The following is a 17,771-nucleotide window of genomic DNA, read 5'->3' as shown; positions in this document are numbered from 1 at the left end:
GTTTTGGAAAAGGGAGGTGCTTGGGATTGTTATTTACCTTTGATTGAGTTTACCTACAACAATAGTTTTCATTCGAGCATTGGTATGGCACCGTTTGAAGCTTTGTATGGTAGGAGATGTCGGACACCTTTATGTTGGTATGAGTCCGGTGAGAGTGCTGTGGTTGGACCGGAGATTGTTCAACAAACTACGGAAAAGATTAAGATGATTCAGGAGAAGATGAGAATTGCTCAGAGTCGTCAGAAGAGTTATCACGACAAGAGAAGGAAGTCACTTGAGTTTCAAGAGGGGATCATGTGTTTCTTCGTGTTACTCCGATAACTGGGGTTGGTCGAGCTTTGAAGTCGAAGAAGTTGACACCTCGATTTATTGGTCCTTATCAGATTTTGGAGAGGATAGGGAGGTAGCCTATCGTATCGCTTTACCGCCGTCACTTGCGAATTTGCATGAAGTTTTTCATGTGTCTCAGTTGAGGAGGTACATTCATGATCCGTCGCATGTGGTCCAAGTAGATGATGTCCAGGTGAGAGATAACCTGACTGTTGAAACATCACCTATGAGGATTGAGGATCGAGAGTTGAAGCAGTTGCGGGGTAAAGAGATTGCTTTGGTAAAGGTAGCTTGGGGAGGACCAGCAGGTGGCAATGTGACTTGGGAACTTGAGAGTCAGATGAAGGAGTCTTATCCTGAGTTATTCGCTTGAGGTATGTTTTCGAGGACGAAAACTCTTTTAGTGGGGGAGAGTTGTAACACCCCGATAAAATAAGATAATTATTTAATTTAAGTTAATAATATATTTATTAATTTAATTAAATAATTGGAATATTATTATTGGAATTATTATTATTGGGTTATTATTTTATTGGAATAAAAGTTGGAATTTAGAAAAAGTCCCCTTCAGTAAAAAGGTTTATTTTTCACGTGAAAAGGAAAAAGGGCAGAAAAGTGGAAAAAGGCAAAGAGAACCAGAGAACAAGGGTTGAGAGAGGAAGAGCTTGAAGCTGCAGGATTTGCCGGATTAACTCAGGTAAGGGGGTTTATCGTCGATTAATGGGTATTATGGGATAACATGTAGTGGGTAGTGATAGACCATTGATTTGACTCTATTCGGAATGATGCATGATGAAATTGTGAACTTTTGGATGAACGAAATTGGATTATGATTGAGAGGAATTCGTAGGAATTAGATGTAAAAATGTTAGAATTGGTGAAATTGAATAGGGTATGATTCGGTTTAGATGATATGAACGATTACTGTGAAAAATTGGATTGTAGGAGGTTGAAATTGGTAGATCTCGTAGCAGAGAAGACCATAGCAGATCTGGAAATCTGGTTTCTGGTCATACGCGTATGGCACTAGGCAATACGCGTATGAGATGGTCTGGTACGCGTATGGCACTAGGCATTACGCGTATGGATGAGGAAGATGATGTTTTGAACGTGGTTTGGTCTCTGTTGGTACGCGTATGAGGAAGTGGTACGCGTAGCATACGCGTATGGGACAGGTGATACGCGTATGGAATTGGCTGAGAATTGGGCCATACGCGTATGGGACTAGGCAATACGCGTATGGGCAGGATTGTGATTTTTCTGTGCTGTTGTTGTGCAGTTTTGGTTGTTCAGCTGAGTAATGTAATTAGCTGATGTATGATAGAGTAGGGATCATTTCCCGTTGTTTTGAGTAGTATAGGTATTAGTAGAGTGTGCTAATGCTGTGATTGATTATATGGTATGACATGATATGATTATGTGGTGAATATGTTGATGATGTATGATGATATGCATAATGTTGTGAATGTATCTATCATGTCTGAAATTATGAATGGACTGTTTATGGCTTAGAGTGCGAGCATATGTCCATTGTGGATGATTGTTGATGTTTGCATGACTAAGTGATTTAGCTTGCATATTGTGGCCTTTATGGTGGTAGCTAATTCCCATGGTGAGGAATTAGTGAGTTAGTATTATGGATTGTTGTTGATGTTTGCATGCTAGGTGATTAGCGTGCATATCATAGCCCTTGGGGTGGTAGCTAATTCCCATGGTGAGGAATTAGTGAGTGAGTCACTAGGTCTCAAATGAGTGGGACTAGTGAGCTTGGTAGCCGTACCTGGATTTGGTCGGTGAGGTTGAACTATATGTTCACGAATAGTCGGTACCGCATGCATGGAGTCTCATTGCATAATGTATGTATGTATGGCGTATAATATGAATGGATGTATTCCAATATTATACGTGTGTTTATGGTTGTGTTGAGTTTGAGTATGATGATGATGATGATTATGAGTTGATATTGCCGTTGCTGATATGTGTAATCTGATTAGGGTGATGATATGTGTTAAATTACTTAGCATTACATGATATTTTATAATGCTTATTATCGATTGAGGAACTCACCCTTACAACTATTTTTCAGGTAACGAGCAGTGATTGAGTAGAAGCTAGTGCTTGGAGTCTAGTGTAGTCTCCTTAGTGGGTCATGCTCTGATAGATGTAACATCGGGATGGGATGTTTTAATTGTTTTATTGTGGTTTGTTGAACCATTTTACATGTAATGTGTTACATGTTTTACAATGATTGATGAGATTTCTATCCGCTGCGTATTGTGCAAATGCTTTATGTTTTGAATTAATAAGGAGCATGACAGTTAATTGGTGAATGGTGTGAAATGATTGTGTGACACCCTTAATTGCATAATTACTCTGATTGATATATTACTATTTTAATTAAATATTTGGGGTATTTTAGAAGGGTGTTACATTAGTGGTATCAGAGCATAGTTGGTCGAGTCGAGTCGTAATTATTCTGTTTCCCCTGTACGGGATAGGTGTTGTGTAACCCTATCAATACTTATTGTTTAGCTTGTTGGGTTTTCAGAATAGAGATGGCTGGAAGAGGTAGAGACGATGCTGCGATTGCTGAGGCTCTGGGTATGCTAGCTGGAGTACTTGGAGGAAATCCGAATGTTGTGGGACTGGGAGCTGCTCGTCAACTGAGTGAGTTCCAGAAGAACAATCCTCCAATGTTCAAGGGAGCATACGATCCAGATGGTGCTCAGAAGTGGTTGAAGGAGATCGAGAGGATCTTCCGAGTGACTGAGTGTGCCGATAACCAGAAGGTCAGGTTCGGTACGCATATGCTGTCAGAAGAAGCAGATGATTGGTGGGTTGCTACCCGCACTGAGTTGGAAGCTGCTGGGAATACTGAGATCACTTGGGCGGTGTTCAGAGAGAGATTCCTGAGGAAGTACTTTCCAGAGGATGTCAGAGGAAAGAAAGAGATAGAGTTCTTGGAATTGAAGCAGGGCAACCGGTCTGTTACTGAGTATGCTGCTAAGTTCACAGAGCTGTCGAAGTATTACACTCCCTATAACGAGGCTACTGGGGAATTTTCGAAATGTGTGAAGTTTGAGAACGGGTTACGTCCCGAGATCAAGCAGGCTATTGGGTATCAGCGGATTAGAGTGTTTTCCGATTTGGTTGACTGTTGCAGGATTTTTGAACAGGATACCAAGGCTAGAGCAGAGAGCTATCAGCAAAGGGTTGATGGGAAAGGCAAGAATCAGAATGATCGTGGGAAACCGTATGCAGCTGGCAAAGGTTTCCAGCGACAGAGTGGGATGAAGAGGTCTAGTGGGGGAGACTCCAGTGCCCCTGCTAAATGTTTCAGATGTGGTCAGGCTGGACATCGTATCCATGAGTGTACCAGTAATGAGAAGAAGTGTTTTAAGTGTGGCAAAGGTGGTCACTTGGCTGCAGATTGCCGGTTGAAGACTGTGACTTGTTTCAACTGTGGAGAAGTGGGTCATATCAGTCCACAGTGTCCTAAGCCGAAGAGAGAGAACCAGTCGGGAGGCAAGGTCTTTGCTTTATCGGGTTCTGAGACTTCTGTAGATGATCGTTTGATCCGAGGTACGTGTTATATTAATGGCTTTCCTCTTGTAGCTATTATTGACACAGGTGCGACTCATTCCTTTATATCTTTGGATTGTGCTGTGAAACTTAAGTTAGAGATATCTGAGATGCATGGTAGTATGGTGATTGATACTCCTGCGAAGGGTTCAGTGACTACTACTTCAGTTTGTTTAAATTGTCCTTTGAGTATTTTTGGTAGAGACTTTGGGATGGACCTCGTGTGTCTTCCACTAGTGCAGGTTGATGTTATCCTGGGTATGAACTGGTTGGTGTTTAACCGAGTCTATATCAATTGTTTTGATAAGACTGTGATTTTTCCTGAGATTGAGGAAGGAAAGAGTTTGTTTCTATCAGCGAGGCAGGTGAATGAGGCGGTAGCAGATGGGGCAGAGTTGTTTATGCTGTTAGCGACTTTGGAGGCTAAAGATAAACTGGTGATTTGCGATCTAGCCGTGGTGTGTGATTTTCCTGATGTGTTTCCTGAAGAAGTGAATGAATTACCGCCAGAGCGTGAAGTTGAGTTCTCGATTGATTTGGTACCTGGTACTAGGCCGGTGTCGATGGCTCCGTACCGTATGTCTGCTGTTGAGTTAACTGAATTGAAGAGTCAGTTGGAAGATCTGTTGGATAAGAAATTTATTCGTCCGAGTGTGTCACCGTGGGGTGCACCAGTGTTTTTGGTTAAGAAGAAAGAAGGTACTATGAGGTTGTGTGTGGACTACAGGCAACTGAATAAAGTGACGATCAAGAATCGGTATCCTTTGCCGAGGATTGATGATTTGATGGATCAGTTGGTTGGTGCGAGTGTGTTCAGCAAAATAGATTTGAGATCTGGGTATCATCAGATACGTGTGAAAACTGAGGATATTCAGAAGACTGCTTTCAGAACAAGGTATGGACATTATGAGTATTCTGTAATGCCTTTTGGTGTGACTAATGCGCCTGGAGTATTTATGGAGTATATGAATAGGATTTTCCATCCGTACCTAGACAAGTTTGTTGTGGTGTTTATTGACGATATTTTGGTGTATTCGAAATCTGAAGAGGAGCATGCTGAACATTTGAGAGTGGTTTTGGGAGTTCTGCGGGAAAAGAAGTTATTTGCTAAACTGTCTAAGTGTGAATTTTGGTTAGAAGAGGTTAGTTTTCTTGGTCATGTGATTTCAAGAGATGGTGTTGCTGTTGATCCTTCTAAGATAGAAGCGGTATCTAAGTGGGAAGCTCCGAAGTCAGTTTCTGAGATAAGGAGTTTTCTTGGACTTGCAGGTTATTATAGGAAATTCATTAAGGGATTTTCTAAGTTGGCGTTACCGTTGACGATGTTGACTAGAAAGGGGCAAGCGTTTGTTTGGGACTCAAAATGTGAAGAAGGTTTCCAAGAGTTAAAGGGAAGGTTGACTACTGCTCCTATTCTGATATTACCGAGTTCGTCGGAACCATTTGAGGTTTACTGTGATGCTTCATTGTTGGGTTTGGGTGGTGTTTTGATGCAGAGTAAGCAGGTTGTAGCTTATGCTTCGAGACAACTGAGGGTTCATGAGAGGAACTATCCGACACACGATTTAGAGTTGGCAGCTGTGGTATTTGTTCTGAAGTTATGGAGGCATTACTTGTACGGGTCAAGATTTGAGGTTTTCAGTGACCATAAAAGTTTAAAGTATTTGTTTGATCAGAAAGAGCTGAATATGAGACAGAGGAGATGGTTAGAGTTTCTGAAGGATTATGACTTTGGTTTGAATTACCATCCGGGTAAAGCAAACGTAGTGGCTGATGCATTGAGTCGGAAATCATTGCATATGTCTATGTTAATGGTTAAGGAATTGGATTTAATTGAGCAGTTTAGAGACTTGAGTTTGGTGTGTGAGAGTACTCACAATAGTGTTAAATTGGGAATGTTAAAGTTAACGAGTGGTATTCTGGATGAGATTAGAGAGGGTCGGAAATCCGATGTGCTTTTGGTTGATAAGTTGACTCTAGTGAACCAAGGTCAAGGTGGTGAATTCAGAGTTGATGAGAATGGTGTTTTGAAATTTGGTAATCGGGTGTGTATTCCGGATGTTACCGAACTTAAGAAGAGTATTCTTGAGGAAGGACATCGTAGTGGCCTGAGTATTCATCCTGGAGCTACGAAGATGTATCATGATTTGAAAAAGTTATTTTGGTGGCCGGGAATGAAAAGAGAAATTGCAAGTTTTGTTTATTCTTGTTTGACTTGTCAGAAGTCAAAGATTGAGCATCAGAAGCCGTCAGGACTAATGCAACCGTTGGCTATTCCAGAGTGGAAGTGGGACAGTATCAGTATGGATTTTGTTTCTGGTTTACCGAGGACAATTAAGAATTTTGAAGCTATTTGGGTGATTGTCGACAGATTGACGAAATCGGCTCATTTCATTCCGATCAGAATGGATTATCCGTTGGAGAGATTAGCTGAGTTGTATATTGAGAAAATTGTAAGTTTGCATGGTATTCCGTCGAGTATTGTTTCGGACAGAGATCCTAGATTTACATCGAAGTTCTGGGAAGATTTGCAGAGGGCTTTGGGAACTAAGCTGAGATTGAGTTCTGCATATCATCCGCAGACTGATGGTCAGACTGAGAGGACGATTCAGTCACTAGAGGATCTTTTGAGGGCTTGTGTTTTGGAAAAGGGAGGTGCTTGGGATTGTTATTTACCTTTGATTGAGTTTACCTACAACAATAGTTTTCATTCGAGCATTGGTATGGCACCGTTTGAAGCTTTGTATGGTAGGAGATGTCGGACACCTTTATGTTGGTATGAGTCCGGTGAGAGTGCTGTGGTTGGACCGGAGATTGTTCAACAGACTACGGAAAAGATTAAGATGATTCAGGAGAAGATGAGAATTGCTCAGAGTCGTCAGAAGAGTTATCACGACAAGAGAAGGAAGTCACTTGAGTTTCAAGAAGGGGATCATGTGTTTCTTCGTGTTACTCCGATAACTGGGGTTGGTCGAGCTTTAAAGTCGAAGAAGTTGACACCTCGATTTATTGGTCCTTATCAGATTTTGGAGAGGATAGGGGAGGTAGCCTATCGTATCGCTTTACCGCCGTCACTTGCGAATTTGCATGAAGTTTTTCATGTGTCTCAGTTGAGGAGGTACATTCATGATCCGTCGCATGTGGTCCAAGTAGATGATGTCCAGGTGAGAGATAACCTTACTGTTGAAACATCACCTATGAGGATTGAGGATCGAGAGTTGAAGCAGTTGCGGGGTAAAGAGATTGCTTTGGTAAAGGTAGCTTGGGGAGGACCAGCAGGTGGCCATGTAACTTGGGAACTTGAGAGTCAGATGAAGGAGTCTTATCCTGAGTTATTCGCTTGAGGTATGTTTTCGAGGACGAAAACTCTTTTAGTGGGGGAGAGTTGTAACACCCCGATAAAATAAGATAATTATTTAATTTAAGTTAATAATATATTTATTAATTTAATTAAATAATTGGAATATTATTATTGGAATTATTATTATTGGGTTATTATTTTATTGGAATAAAAGTTGGAATTTAGAAAAAGTCCCCTTCAGTAAAAAGGTTTATTTTTCACGTGAAAAGGAAAAAGGGGCAGAAAAGTGGAAAAAGGGCAAAAGAGAACCAGAGAACAAGGGTTGGAGAGAGGAAGAGCTTGAAGCTGCAGGATTTGCCGGATTAACTCAGGTAAGGGGGTTTATCGTCGATTAATGGGTATTATGGGATAACATGTAGTGGGTAGTGATAGACCATTGATTTGACTCTATTCGGAATGATGCATGATGAAATTGTGAACTTTTGGATGAACGAAATTGGATTATGATTGAGAGGAATTCGTAGGAATTAGATGTAAAAATGTTAGAATTGGTGAAATTGAATAGGGTATGATTCGGGTTAGATGATATGAACGATTACTGTGAAAAATTGGATTGTAGGAGGTTGAAATTGGTAGATCTCGTAGCAGAGAAGACCATAGCAGATCTGGAAATCTGGTTTCTGGTCATACGCGTATGGCACTAGGCAATACGCGTATGAGATGGTCTGGTACGCGTATGGCACTAGGCATTACGCGTATGGATGAGGAAGATGATGTTTTGAACGTGGTTTGGTCTCTGTTGGTACGCGTATGAGGAAGTGGTACGCGTAGCATACGCGTATGGGACAGGTGATACGCGTATGGAATTGGCTGAGAATTGGGCCATACGCGTATGGGACTAGGCAATACGCGTATGGGCAGGATTGTGATTTTTCTGTGCTGTTGTTGTGCAGTTTTTGGTTGTTCAGCTGAGTAATGTAAATTAGCTGATGTATGATAGAGTAGGGATCATTTCCCGTTGTTTTGAGTAGTATAGGTATTAGTAGAGTGTGCTAATGCTGTGATTGATTATATGGTATGACATGATATGATTATGTGGTGAATATGTTGATGATGTATGATGATATGCATAATGTTGTGAATGTATCTATCATGTCTGAAATTATGAATGGACTGTTTATGGCTTAGAGTGCGAGCATATGTCCATTGTGGATGATTGTTGATGTTTGCATGACTAAGTGATTTAGCTTGCATATTGTGGCCTTTATGGTGGTAGCTAATTCCCATGGTGAGGAATTAGTGAGTTAGTATTATGGATTGTTGTTGATGTTTGCATGCTAGGTGATTAGCGTGCATATCATAGCCCTTGGGGTGGTAGCTAATTCCCATGGTGAGGAATTAGTGAGTGAGTCACTAGGTCTCAAATGAGTGGGACTAGTGAGCTTGGTAGCCGTACCTGGATTTGGTCGGTGAGGTTGAACTATATGTTCACGAATAGTCGGTACCGCATGCATGGAGTCTCATTGCATAATGTATGTATGTATGGCGTATAATATGAATGGATGTATTCCAATATTATACGTGTGTTTTATGGTTGTGTTGAGTTTGAGTATGATGATGACGATGATTATGAGTTGATATTGCCGTTGCTGTATATGTGTAATCTGATTAGGGTGATGATATGTGTTAAATTACTTAGTATTACATGATATTTTATAATGCTTATTACGTCGATTGAGGAACTCACCCTTACAACTATTTTTCAGGTAACGAGCAGTGATTGAGTAGAAGCTAGTGCTTGGAGTCTAGTGTAGTCTCCTTAGTGGGTCATGCTCTGATAGATGTAACATCGGGATGGGATGTTTTAATTGTTTTATTGTTGGTTGTTGAACCATTTTACATGTAATGTGTTACATGTTTTACAATGATTGATGAGATTTCTATCCGCTGCGTATTGTGCAAATGCTTTATGTTTTGAATTAATAAAGGAGCATGACAGTTAATTGGTGAATGGTGTGAAATGATTGTGTGACACCCTTAATTGCATAATTACTCTGATTGATATATTACTATTTTAATTAAATATTTGAGGTATTTTAGAAGGGTGTTACAGGAAATACTAAAGTTCCTTACATAGCAAACATTAGGTGTGTGGCCAATTATACCACAATAGAAACATGTAGAAACAAAATTACTTCTATATCTAAGAGCATAAGATTTTTTCTTAACAAATCTTTTCTTAGGATAATGATGAACATGTTTTGCTTTGTTCACTTTCTCTTTTGTGGATTGGCCACTAGCCTTACCAAAGATAGTTTTTCTAGAACTTGGTTTATCAAATTTAGAGTAACCAATTCCACTTTTGTCATTGGAATATCTTTGTTAACTAAGGACTCCATACAATCTAGTGTATCCCTTTTCATATCTTTCAAGAACTCTTTTCAATTGGACAATTTGGAAAGAAAGTGACTCACACTCTTTGCATATAAAATTATGTTTTTGTTTTTCAACTTCAAAATCTTTTTCCATAGTGTCAATTTTTTCTTCAAGAGATAAAGTTTGATTATTTCGTGTCGACACCGTTTTGTACATAATTTTACATTCATTGAGTAGTTCATCTATTGCACCTTGAGAATCATTATCATAAGAAGAAAAATCATTACTAACCTATTTATATTCATCATTGGATGGTGTGATTCTATCAAAGCAAGATTTGTACATTCTTCACTTTCCGAGTCGGATGATGAACTTAATTCATTATCATCCCATGCAGTGTAGGCCTTTTTGGATTTTGTCATTTTTCTACTTTTGAAGTCGTTCTTCTTGGTGAGTTTTGGACAATTCATCTTTATGTGTCCTTGCTTTCCTCATTCATAGTAAGTGACATTTTATGTTAAAGTGGAAACATCCGTTTTCCTGAAAAATTTATTTCTTTTTGTATAATTCAAGGATTTTTCATTATTGCCAAAAAACTTACAAAGAATTTGCATAAGGAGCATGAAGTTTTCATCTTCTTCCGAAGCATCTTCTTCTTGTTCTTATTTTGTGTCAACTTTCAAAGCAATGCCTTTGTATTTCTTCTATTTATTCTCATGCTTTTCTAATCTTCAAAGTCCAGTGGACGTCATGGTAGAAAGACTTTTCTTTTCTGATATTGATGTCACCTTTGGTTGTCATTCCCTAGTTAAAGACCTAAGCACTTTAAGATTAAGATCATCGTTAGTAAAAGTCTTACTGAGAGCAATCAAGTGATTGGTCAAGTGTACATATCTCTTTTGCAATGCGAGGATTGATTCTCCCGTCTGCATTCTAAACAACTAACACTCTTAACTCAAAGTATTCAATCTAGATCTCTTTACTTCAGTGGTCCCTTCATAAGTTTCTACCAATGTATCTCATATTTTCTTTGTCATTGTATATTGAGAGACATGAAAGACTTCGTCCATGCTAAGAGCGCTTTGAAGTATGTTGATTGCTTTCTTGTCTTAAATGATTTTTTTCTTATCATCTTCATTCCATGAACTTTAAATTTTTACTGTTCCAACATCGTTGACAACACTTGTAGGAACAAACATATCATTCTCAACAGCATCCCGTACTTCTTCTCCTTGTGCTTCCAAGTGAGCCTTCATGCAAATTTTCCAAAAAACAAAGTATTCACCAGAAAATGTAACAACCTAAATTCGATTAATTGATTTAATTGAATCATTTAAAATTTTATTTAATTATTTGGTGTTTAATGTATCTTTAAAAATCAATTTGATGATTACAAGTGTTGTTGGAGTGTAATGATATTGGTAGGGTGTGGTGAGAGCATGGGTGGTTGGTAGAAATTAGAAATAACTAGTATTTAATATTATAAATAAATAAAATAGAGATTTGTGGCTTTATAATAGAAATTATTTAATTGATTAAATTAAAATGAAAATAAGAGTTAGTAGAGAAATAAGGGGCGATGAAGATATTTCGGAGAATAAGTTGGGGGTAGTTAAGAAAATACCTAATTGGGTAGAAAAATTAAATTTATCATTAGTATGAGTTTAATAATTTAATTAAAAAATAAAATAATAAGAGTTTTGGGTAATAGTGTGAATTAAAAGTGTTGAGATCTAATTAAAATGAATTGTGTAGAAAACCCTAGGTATATATTCTAAAATGTGAGGGAGAGTTATGTTTCATCCAATTCTTAGAGAAGTTGAGAAAGAGGCAAGAGGAGAATCCTAGAGCTAGCAGGTGAGAGGAAAATCATTGGAGAAGAGCTTGCTGCTGGAAACCTAAGGTAAGGGGGGATAATTGATTCAATAACAGGTATATGCATAAGGGATCAAATTGAGGAGTCTTTAATCTTCAATAGTATGTTGTTTGATTGCTTTGAATTCTGAAAATGGTGATGATGTGTTGTTTTGTGATGAATTGGATGTTTATGGCAAAAAAGGTTTGAGCAAAACCTTTGAGACGATTGATTGATCATGTTTTAAATCTCAAATATGATATATATTCTCATCGATATGTCTTGATGTCTTGTTTAAACTTGTTGATAACTTTGTTAATGCCTTGTTGATATTATTGCTCTGTTTGTGTGTGGTGGTTGCCTATGAGTTGTAGTTCTATTCAATAGGGCGAGAGTTAGAATGTTTAATTTTCAATGGCTATGTTTATTTGTATATTTTTGGGGCAGTAATAACTCAAATATGCGAAACAAATGAGTTTCGAATTTGTTTAATATGAAGAAAAACGTAGAAAATTGTTGGTAGATGTAGAAGGGGATTGGTCGTCTTATTTCAGACATAACTTGAGTTTCTGTCATCAGTTGAGTTAGAAAGATAATTTAACGATATTTTAAACTGAAGAGTTTCATAATTTTATCACGAGTATATAATTTTTCGTGCTATTTTGAATTCATACATTATGTTTTAGAGTTTATGCAGAACTGAAATTTCGTAACTTCTTTTGAGGTGATACTAAGTGTGTTGGAAATAGGGTTTAATTATATCTTCAATTGGACTTTTTCATAATTTTATCATAAGTATATAATGTTTGGTGCCATTTTGAAGTCACGAGAAACATTCTATCCAATGGGAGTACCTATTCTTGTTGTTTGATTAAACTGAACCAATTGTTATATTAAGTTCTAAAATAAAAATTATATTCTTAAAATAGACTCTCTAAGCTTTCTATAATATATTCATTTGCTTGATTACGACTCTGTTTGATATTTTAAATAATTATTCTAATATGATGTGTGACTAGTAGGAAGTATAATTTTGGGGTTGTTTGATGAGTTTAGAATTGTTATTGGGTAGTCTTGAGATGTTTAGCGTTGTGAAAGTGTGATTGGTAGAATTGTTTGATGAGTTTTATTGAGTAGCGTTTGAGCAACTCTATTAATATTTAGATTTATGTTAAGTTTAAGAGAGAGATTTGTTACCTTAGATTTGTCAGAATTACTATTTGAGTAACTCTGATATGTTTCAGAGTTGTGTTGATATGCCTTGGTGTTAAGGGTTATTACTCTATTGATGTACTGACACAAGTAATAATAATAATGGATTATTTTATTGATGAATTTAGAGTTAATTTGACTATTTTGAGTCATTTTTAATTGTGCAAGAGTTATCAATTGAGTAATTTATAGTACTTTAGAGTCATATTTTATATGTTTTGAGTAACTCTGATATATTTAAAGAGTTGTTTTCGAGTAGTTTAGAGTTAAATTTGATGAGCTTTATTTTATTTAATAATAATAATAATAATTTAATATTATAAATGATAATATTTTAGATTTGAGTTGGAGATATTTATTATTCAGGGATGTCAATAAAGTTGTTAGAACAACAAATTGAGTTTATAAGAGTTATTTTTATAAGCAGGAGTTTGCAGTAGAGCATTTTTTAGCATCTTAGAGTTATTTTAAGTTGCAGAGATTGTTGTAGAGTTGTTTAGATTTCCTTGGAAACTATCTTGAGTATAATTATATATTGTTATCACATTTGATGAATTAAGTGTATCAAATAAATCAATAAAAATACTTTGTTGAGACGTTTTGAGCATGCATGGTTAATTTTCGAGCTACTGAGTAATGATACAATTTTACTCAATTATTGATAATTTTTTAGTAAGAATATAATTATTGAATTTAATTATATGATGATGTTTGAGTTGAGTAATTTAGTAGAATTACATTGAGGCTTGATAATTGGAGAATTTATGGTTCAAGAGTGGAACATGTTTTGAGTATGAGCATGAATTGTGTTGATGAAATATGATTGTGTGGTTGTGAGATAATAGTTCAGGATATGAACTATTATCGTTGGGTCAATGCATATTTTATTTATTATCGGGAGGGGACTTTAAACATTATGTTGTTGTTGCATTGACGTGTTGTGACATTCATTCATTATATCATTGTTGTTGATGAAATAGACAAGTTGGAATCCAGTAGGGTGGATTGGTGACTTGTCCCGAATTCGAGCATGGTGGATTCAGGGTTTGAGCAGAGTGAACCTGGTTCCTGGATGAACCAATTGGTGATGATATGGTACCATATGCATATGAGTCTATTTGAGGTTGCGAGTCTCATTGCATACTTTAAATGATGAATATGTGATTGTTTTGTGTATGATGATGGATTGAGTGTGAGAATGATGTTGTGTGATTGTTGTTGATATGTAGATGTTTGAGTTCTACCTTACAACTTATACCGTTAATTTATTGATGTGAGTTCTCACCCTATTTGATTTAATGTTGTCCATCATGGACATCTTGCAGATACTCAAGAGTAGAGTTGTTGTTATGAATGGAAGATAACTTTTGAAGTTATTTCCATTTAGTTTTGTTACTTTTTTAGTGGATATGATCTTATCATGTAACTTCAGGCATGAGACACTTGTTTTACTTATTAAATTCGAATTAATGTTTTGAGGAGTTATTATGACGTTATTTTAAAAGTTGAGAACAAACATGATTTTGTCGAGTATTTTAATTTGATTTTCCGCTGCTTTTTGAATAATGTTGAGATGTTTTGAAGTTGGTAACACTTTAATCAACGTATAATGCTAGTTATATAAGTTTCAAGGTTGGCGTATTAAAGAAAATAGTGGAGGTTTATTGCTGCTACCACCGTCTTTGAAAACAGGATTTGCGGAAGCCATATTGGATCTTTAGAAACATGTTACCTATAACCTGCTCTGATGCCAATTATAAGTTTAGAGTGCACCTAAGAGGGGGAAGGGTGAATTAAGTACTTTGATCGATTTTTGATTTTAATGAAGTGTTACTTTAACTTTCTGGTTTGATGATGTTTAAAAAGCTGTAAAATAAGGAAAATTAAAGAACACCAGGGATATATCCTGGTTCACCTTACAATCCGAGAGTTCTCCAGTCCCCTTACCATATGTAAGGGATTTCATTATTTGTTAGAACCTTTTACAAGTCTAATCATACTATATATACACAAGTTGCTAAGTTAATCAATAAGGAACACTCCCTTATGATTTTACAAAGTAGAAAAAGAAAATAATCATCTCTTTTTTCCAAAAATCCCGGACAGTAAGGTATACACATAAATCCAATTTTTTACAAGAAGTTTGATGTTGAATAATGTATATCAATTACTTGAATTTATCTTCCCTTTCAAGTACACAATTTACATGTATATTATACAAGTCCTCAAAACAGAAATGATGAAACCTTTTGATTGATGCACTGAAAATGAATGCATAAAGTTTCACTCAAAAGCTTATGACACAAGACACTTGTTTTTCAAAGATGAAATATTGAGTTTGAATTGTAATGAAAGAGGTGTGTTTTCAAAAGATGAAACCTTAAGTATTTATACATGAATCATACTTGTAGGAATGCGTATAACACAATGAATCAACAACTTGTTTGGTAGGTGAAATTTAGAATCCATTGGAATCAAAAGTTTTGTCAAAAAGTGTCACTGCTTCAATGGTAATTGGTTAACACATAATCGTATCTGGTCACAACTAAAGAATTTTATTAGAATTGAGTTTTTTTGAAGGTGTAACTGGTTACAAGTTTTGGTTAACCGATTACATGTAATCGATTAACAGAAACTGGTTAATCTGTTACACCTTATGCGTTTTTGAAAAACACTTAAAGTTTCGTAATGGTAACCGATTAACAAGAATGTGTAACAGCTTACACCTGATGAAAATTTGAAAATTACTTTAAGTAATATTTAGATGCTAAGCCATTTAATGTAAAAATTCATGTTATGAATCAAGATGAATTGACTATGAAATTTCTTAGCACTATGATAATACACATGAACAATTGTAACTTGTGCCTTTAATGATGTGATCAATCTTCAAAGTTCCAAGAATGTCTTGTCAATGTTGCTTGAGATACAAGTCTTGATACCATAGCTTGAGTCGTGGAGCTTTTTCTCATCCTTTAATAATGCACATGAATTAGAGATAGTAAACCTGTATTAATCAAAACACAATGTTGGAGAAGCTTGACTTCACACGGTTGTTCATTCTAACCGTAGTAAAAAACGTAGCACATAAAATTTCACCACGGTTATAAATTCCAACTATTATGATATGTTCACTTGAGTTTATTATAACTTATGTGGAATGTTTATTTCACCAACTTATCACTAAACATATAACTTTATCTGATTTAGAAATCAATAATATGACAAATTAAGTTATATCAGAAGAACAAATTACACTAATCAATGTTGTTAGAGCTTTATACAATCCATTATCTGCATTTTGCTTTTAATGGTTAGAATTTTTTTCAATGCTTCTAATTTTTCAACTAACATTTATTTTTCTAATAGTTCATTCTGCAAAGTTTTAATTACTTTGCAGACAAAAATAGTAGTGAAGAAAGTGATAGTAGAAGAACCAGACGTATTGAATCAAGTTCTAACTGTTAAAGATTAATATAGGAATAATGGGCTACAAAAAACTCGTAAATCATTGATTAATGTAAGTTGTTTTATTATATAACTTAATATCTCATATTATTATTTTCTAATTCAATTTGAAAGATTATATAGTTAATGAAGGGTTAGTAAAACACTCAAATCACATAAGATATAATAAACTCATCTTCTAGTACATGTTGGCTAAACGAAATGAAAGTTGTAATGTACAAGGAATAACGTTAACAATAACACAGACAACAACAACAACATTATCAACAAAAACATCAACATAGTTCAACAAAACATCTAAAATAACACAAACAACAACATTTATCAACACAAAAAAACAACAACTTACCTTAACATAAACAACAACTTACCTTACCAAAACAAAAACATAGCTCCACAAAACATTAACATACCTAATAAAAAACATCTACAATAACACAAACAATATTTATCAACAAAAAAAAACTTACCTTAACATAAACAACAACTTGCCTTAACAAAACAACAACATACCTCCACAAAAACATCAACGTACCTAATATAAAACATCTAGAATAACACAAACAATAACATTTATCAACAAAACAACAACTCACCTTAACATAAGCAACGACTTACCTTAAAAAACAACAACATACCTAAATAAAAATATCAAAAAATCTAACAAAAAATATCTACAATACTAGAAACAACAATATTTATCAACAAAAACAACAACTTATGTTAACATAAACAATAAATTACCATAACAAAAAAACAACATACCTCAACAATAACTTAAACTCTGTACTTATCTCAACAAAAACAATAATATAAAAACTATAATATCATCTTAACAACAAGAAAATAATAAGCACTATTTTCACGTATATTTTCAACAAGAAAAATAAGACTAATATTTTGAACAACAACAACATTAACTCATAAATGTTTCACGAACATACCTTTCATTGAAAATATTCGTGGAGAATGAAGACAAAATAATGAAATACTTGTTTCATCTTGCAAAGATTCTTGAAACCTTTCTTTGATTCATACTAGTTGAAGAAGTTATGTTGGATTTTTAAGAGATTGGGATAAGACGGGAGAATTTAGGGTTTCCTTTGAGCATAGTATCTTCTAGACTGACATAAGTTAGCTTTTATAGGTAATATATTTCACCACGGTGGTAAAAAGAACTATGGTGAAATGTCATAATATTTAACTATGATTGTTAATATGGACTGTGATGAAAAGTGTTTAATATTTATTTAAAAATAGAAATTAAAGTAACACACCATTTTTTAATGAAAAAACATAAAACTGCAAGTGTGAGGATTCAAAGTGTGTCACTACTTCACATATCACAACAATTATTTAAATGGACCGTGGTTATATTTTATTTACAATAAAAATAATGAAAGACGCCTAATGAATATATATTACTTCTTTTAGTTAAGTGGTTGTAGTAAGAAATTGTTACGAAATATGCTTTTTGTAGTAGTAATTCTAATGATGACAACGCTAATGATTGTTGAAGTTGGTGGAAATATCCTTCTAATTCCTTGATGATGTTGATTAACTTGAATATTTATCAAGCCTCATAAAGTAGAAGATTCAAGGTTTAAGTAAAGTGCTTGTATGATTGACATATATGGCGAAGAAACT

General features: G+C 35.4%; 1 protein-coding gene across 1 annotated transcript in view; it reads right to left on the bottom strand.

Annotated features, from left to right (window-relative positions):
- Positions 1 to 17,075, bottom strand: part of LOC127137961 (uncharacterized) — a 34,636-nt gene extending 17,561 nt beyond the window's left edge. The window contains exons 1-4 of the mRNA XM_051064366.1: positions 17,069 to 17,075; positions 16,743 to 16,762; positions 16,638 to 16,673; positions 16,496 to 16,551 (exon numbers count right to left, since the gene is read on the bottom strand). Of these exons, the coding sequence (XP_050920323.1) occupies positions 16,496 to 16,551; positions 16,638 to 16,673; positions 16,743 to 16,762; positions 17,069 to 17,075 (119 nt within the window). The remainder of the gene's footprint in view (positions 1 to 16,495; positions 16,552 to 16,637; positions 16,674 to 16,742; positions 16,763 to 17,068) is intronic.
- Positions 17,076 to 17,771: the final 696 nt, after the last annotated feature.

This window comes from Lathyrus oleraceus, chromosome 4 (assembly GCF_024323335.1).
Source record: "Lathyrus oleraceus cultivar Zhongwan6 chromosome 4, CAAS_Psat_ZW6_1.0, whole genome shotgun sequence".
NCBI classification, from domain to species: Eukaryota; Viridiplantae; Streptophyta; class Magnoliopsida; order Fabales; family Fabaceae; genus Lathyrus; species Lathyrus oleraceus.
The sequence above is the reverse complement of the archived record's forward strand: the minus strand, read 5'-3'. Positions and strand labels throughout refer to the sequence as shown.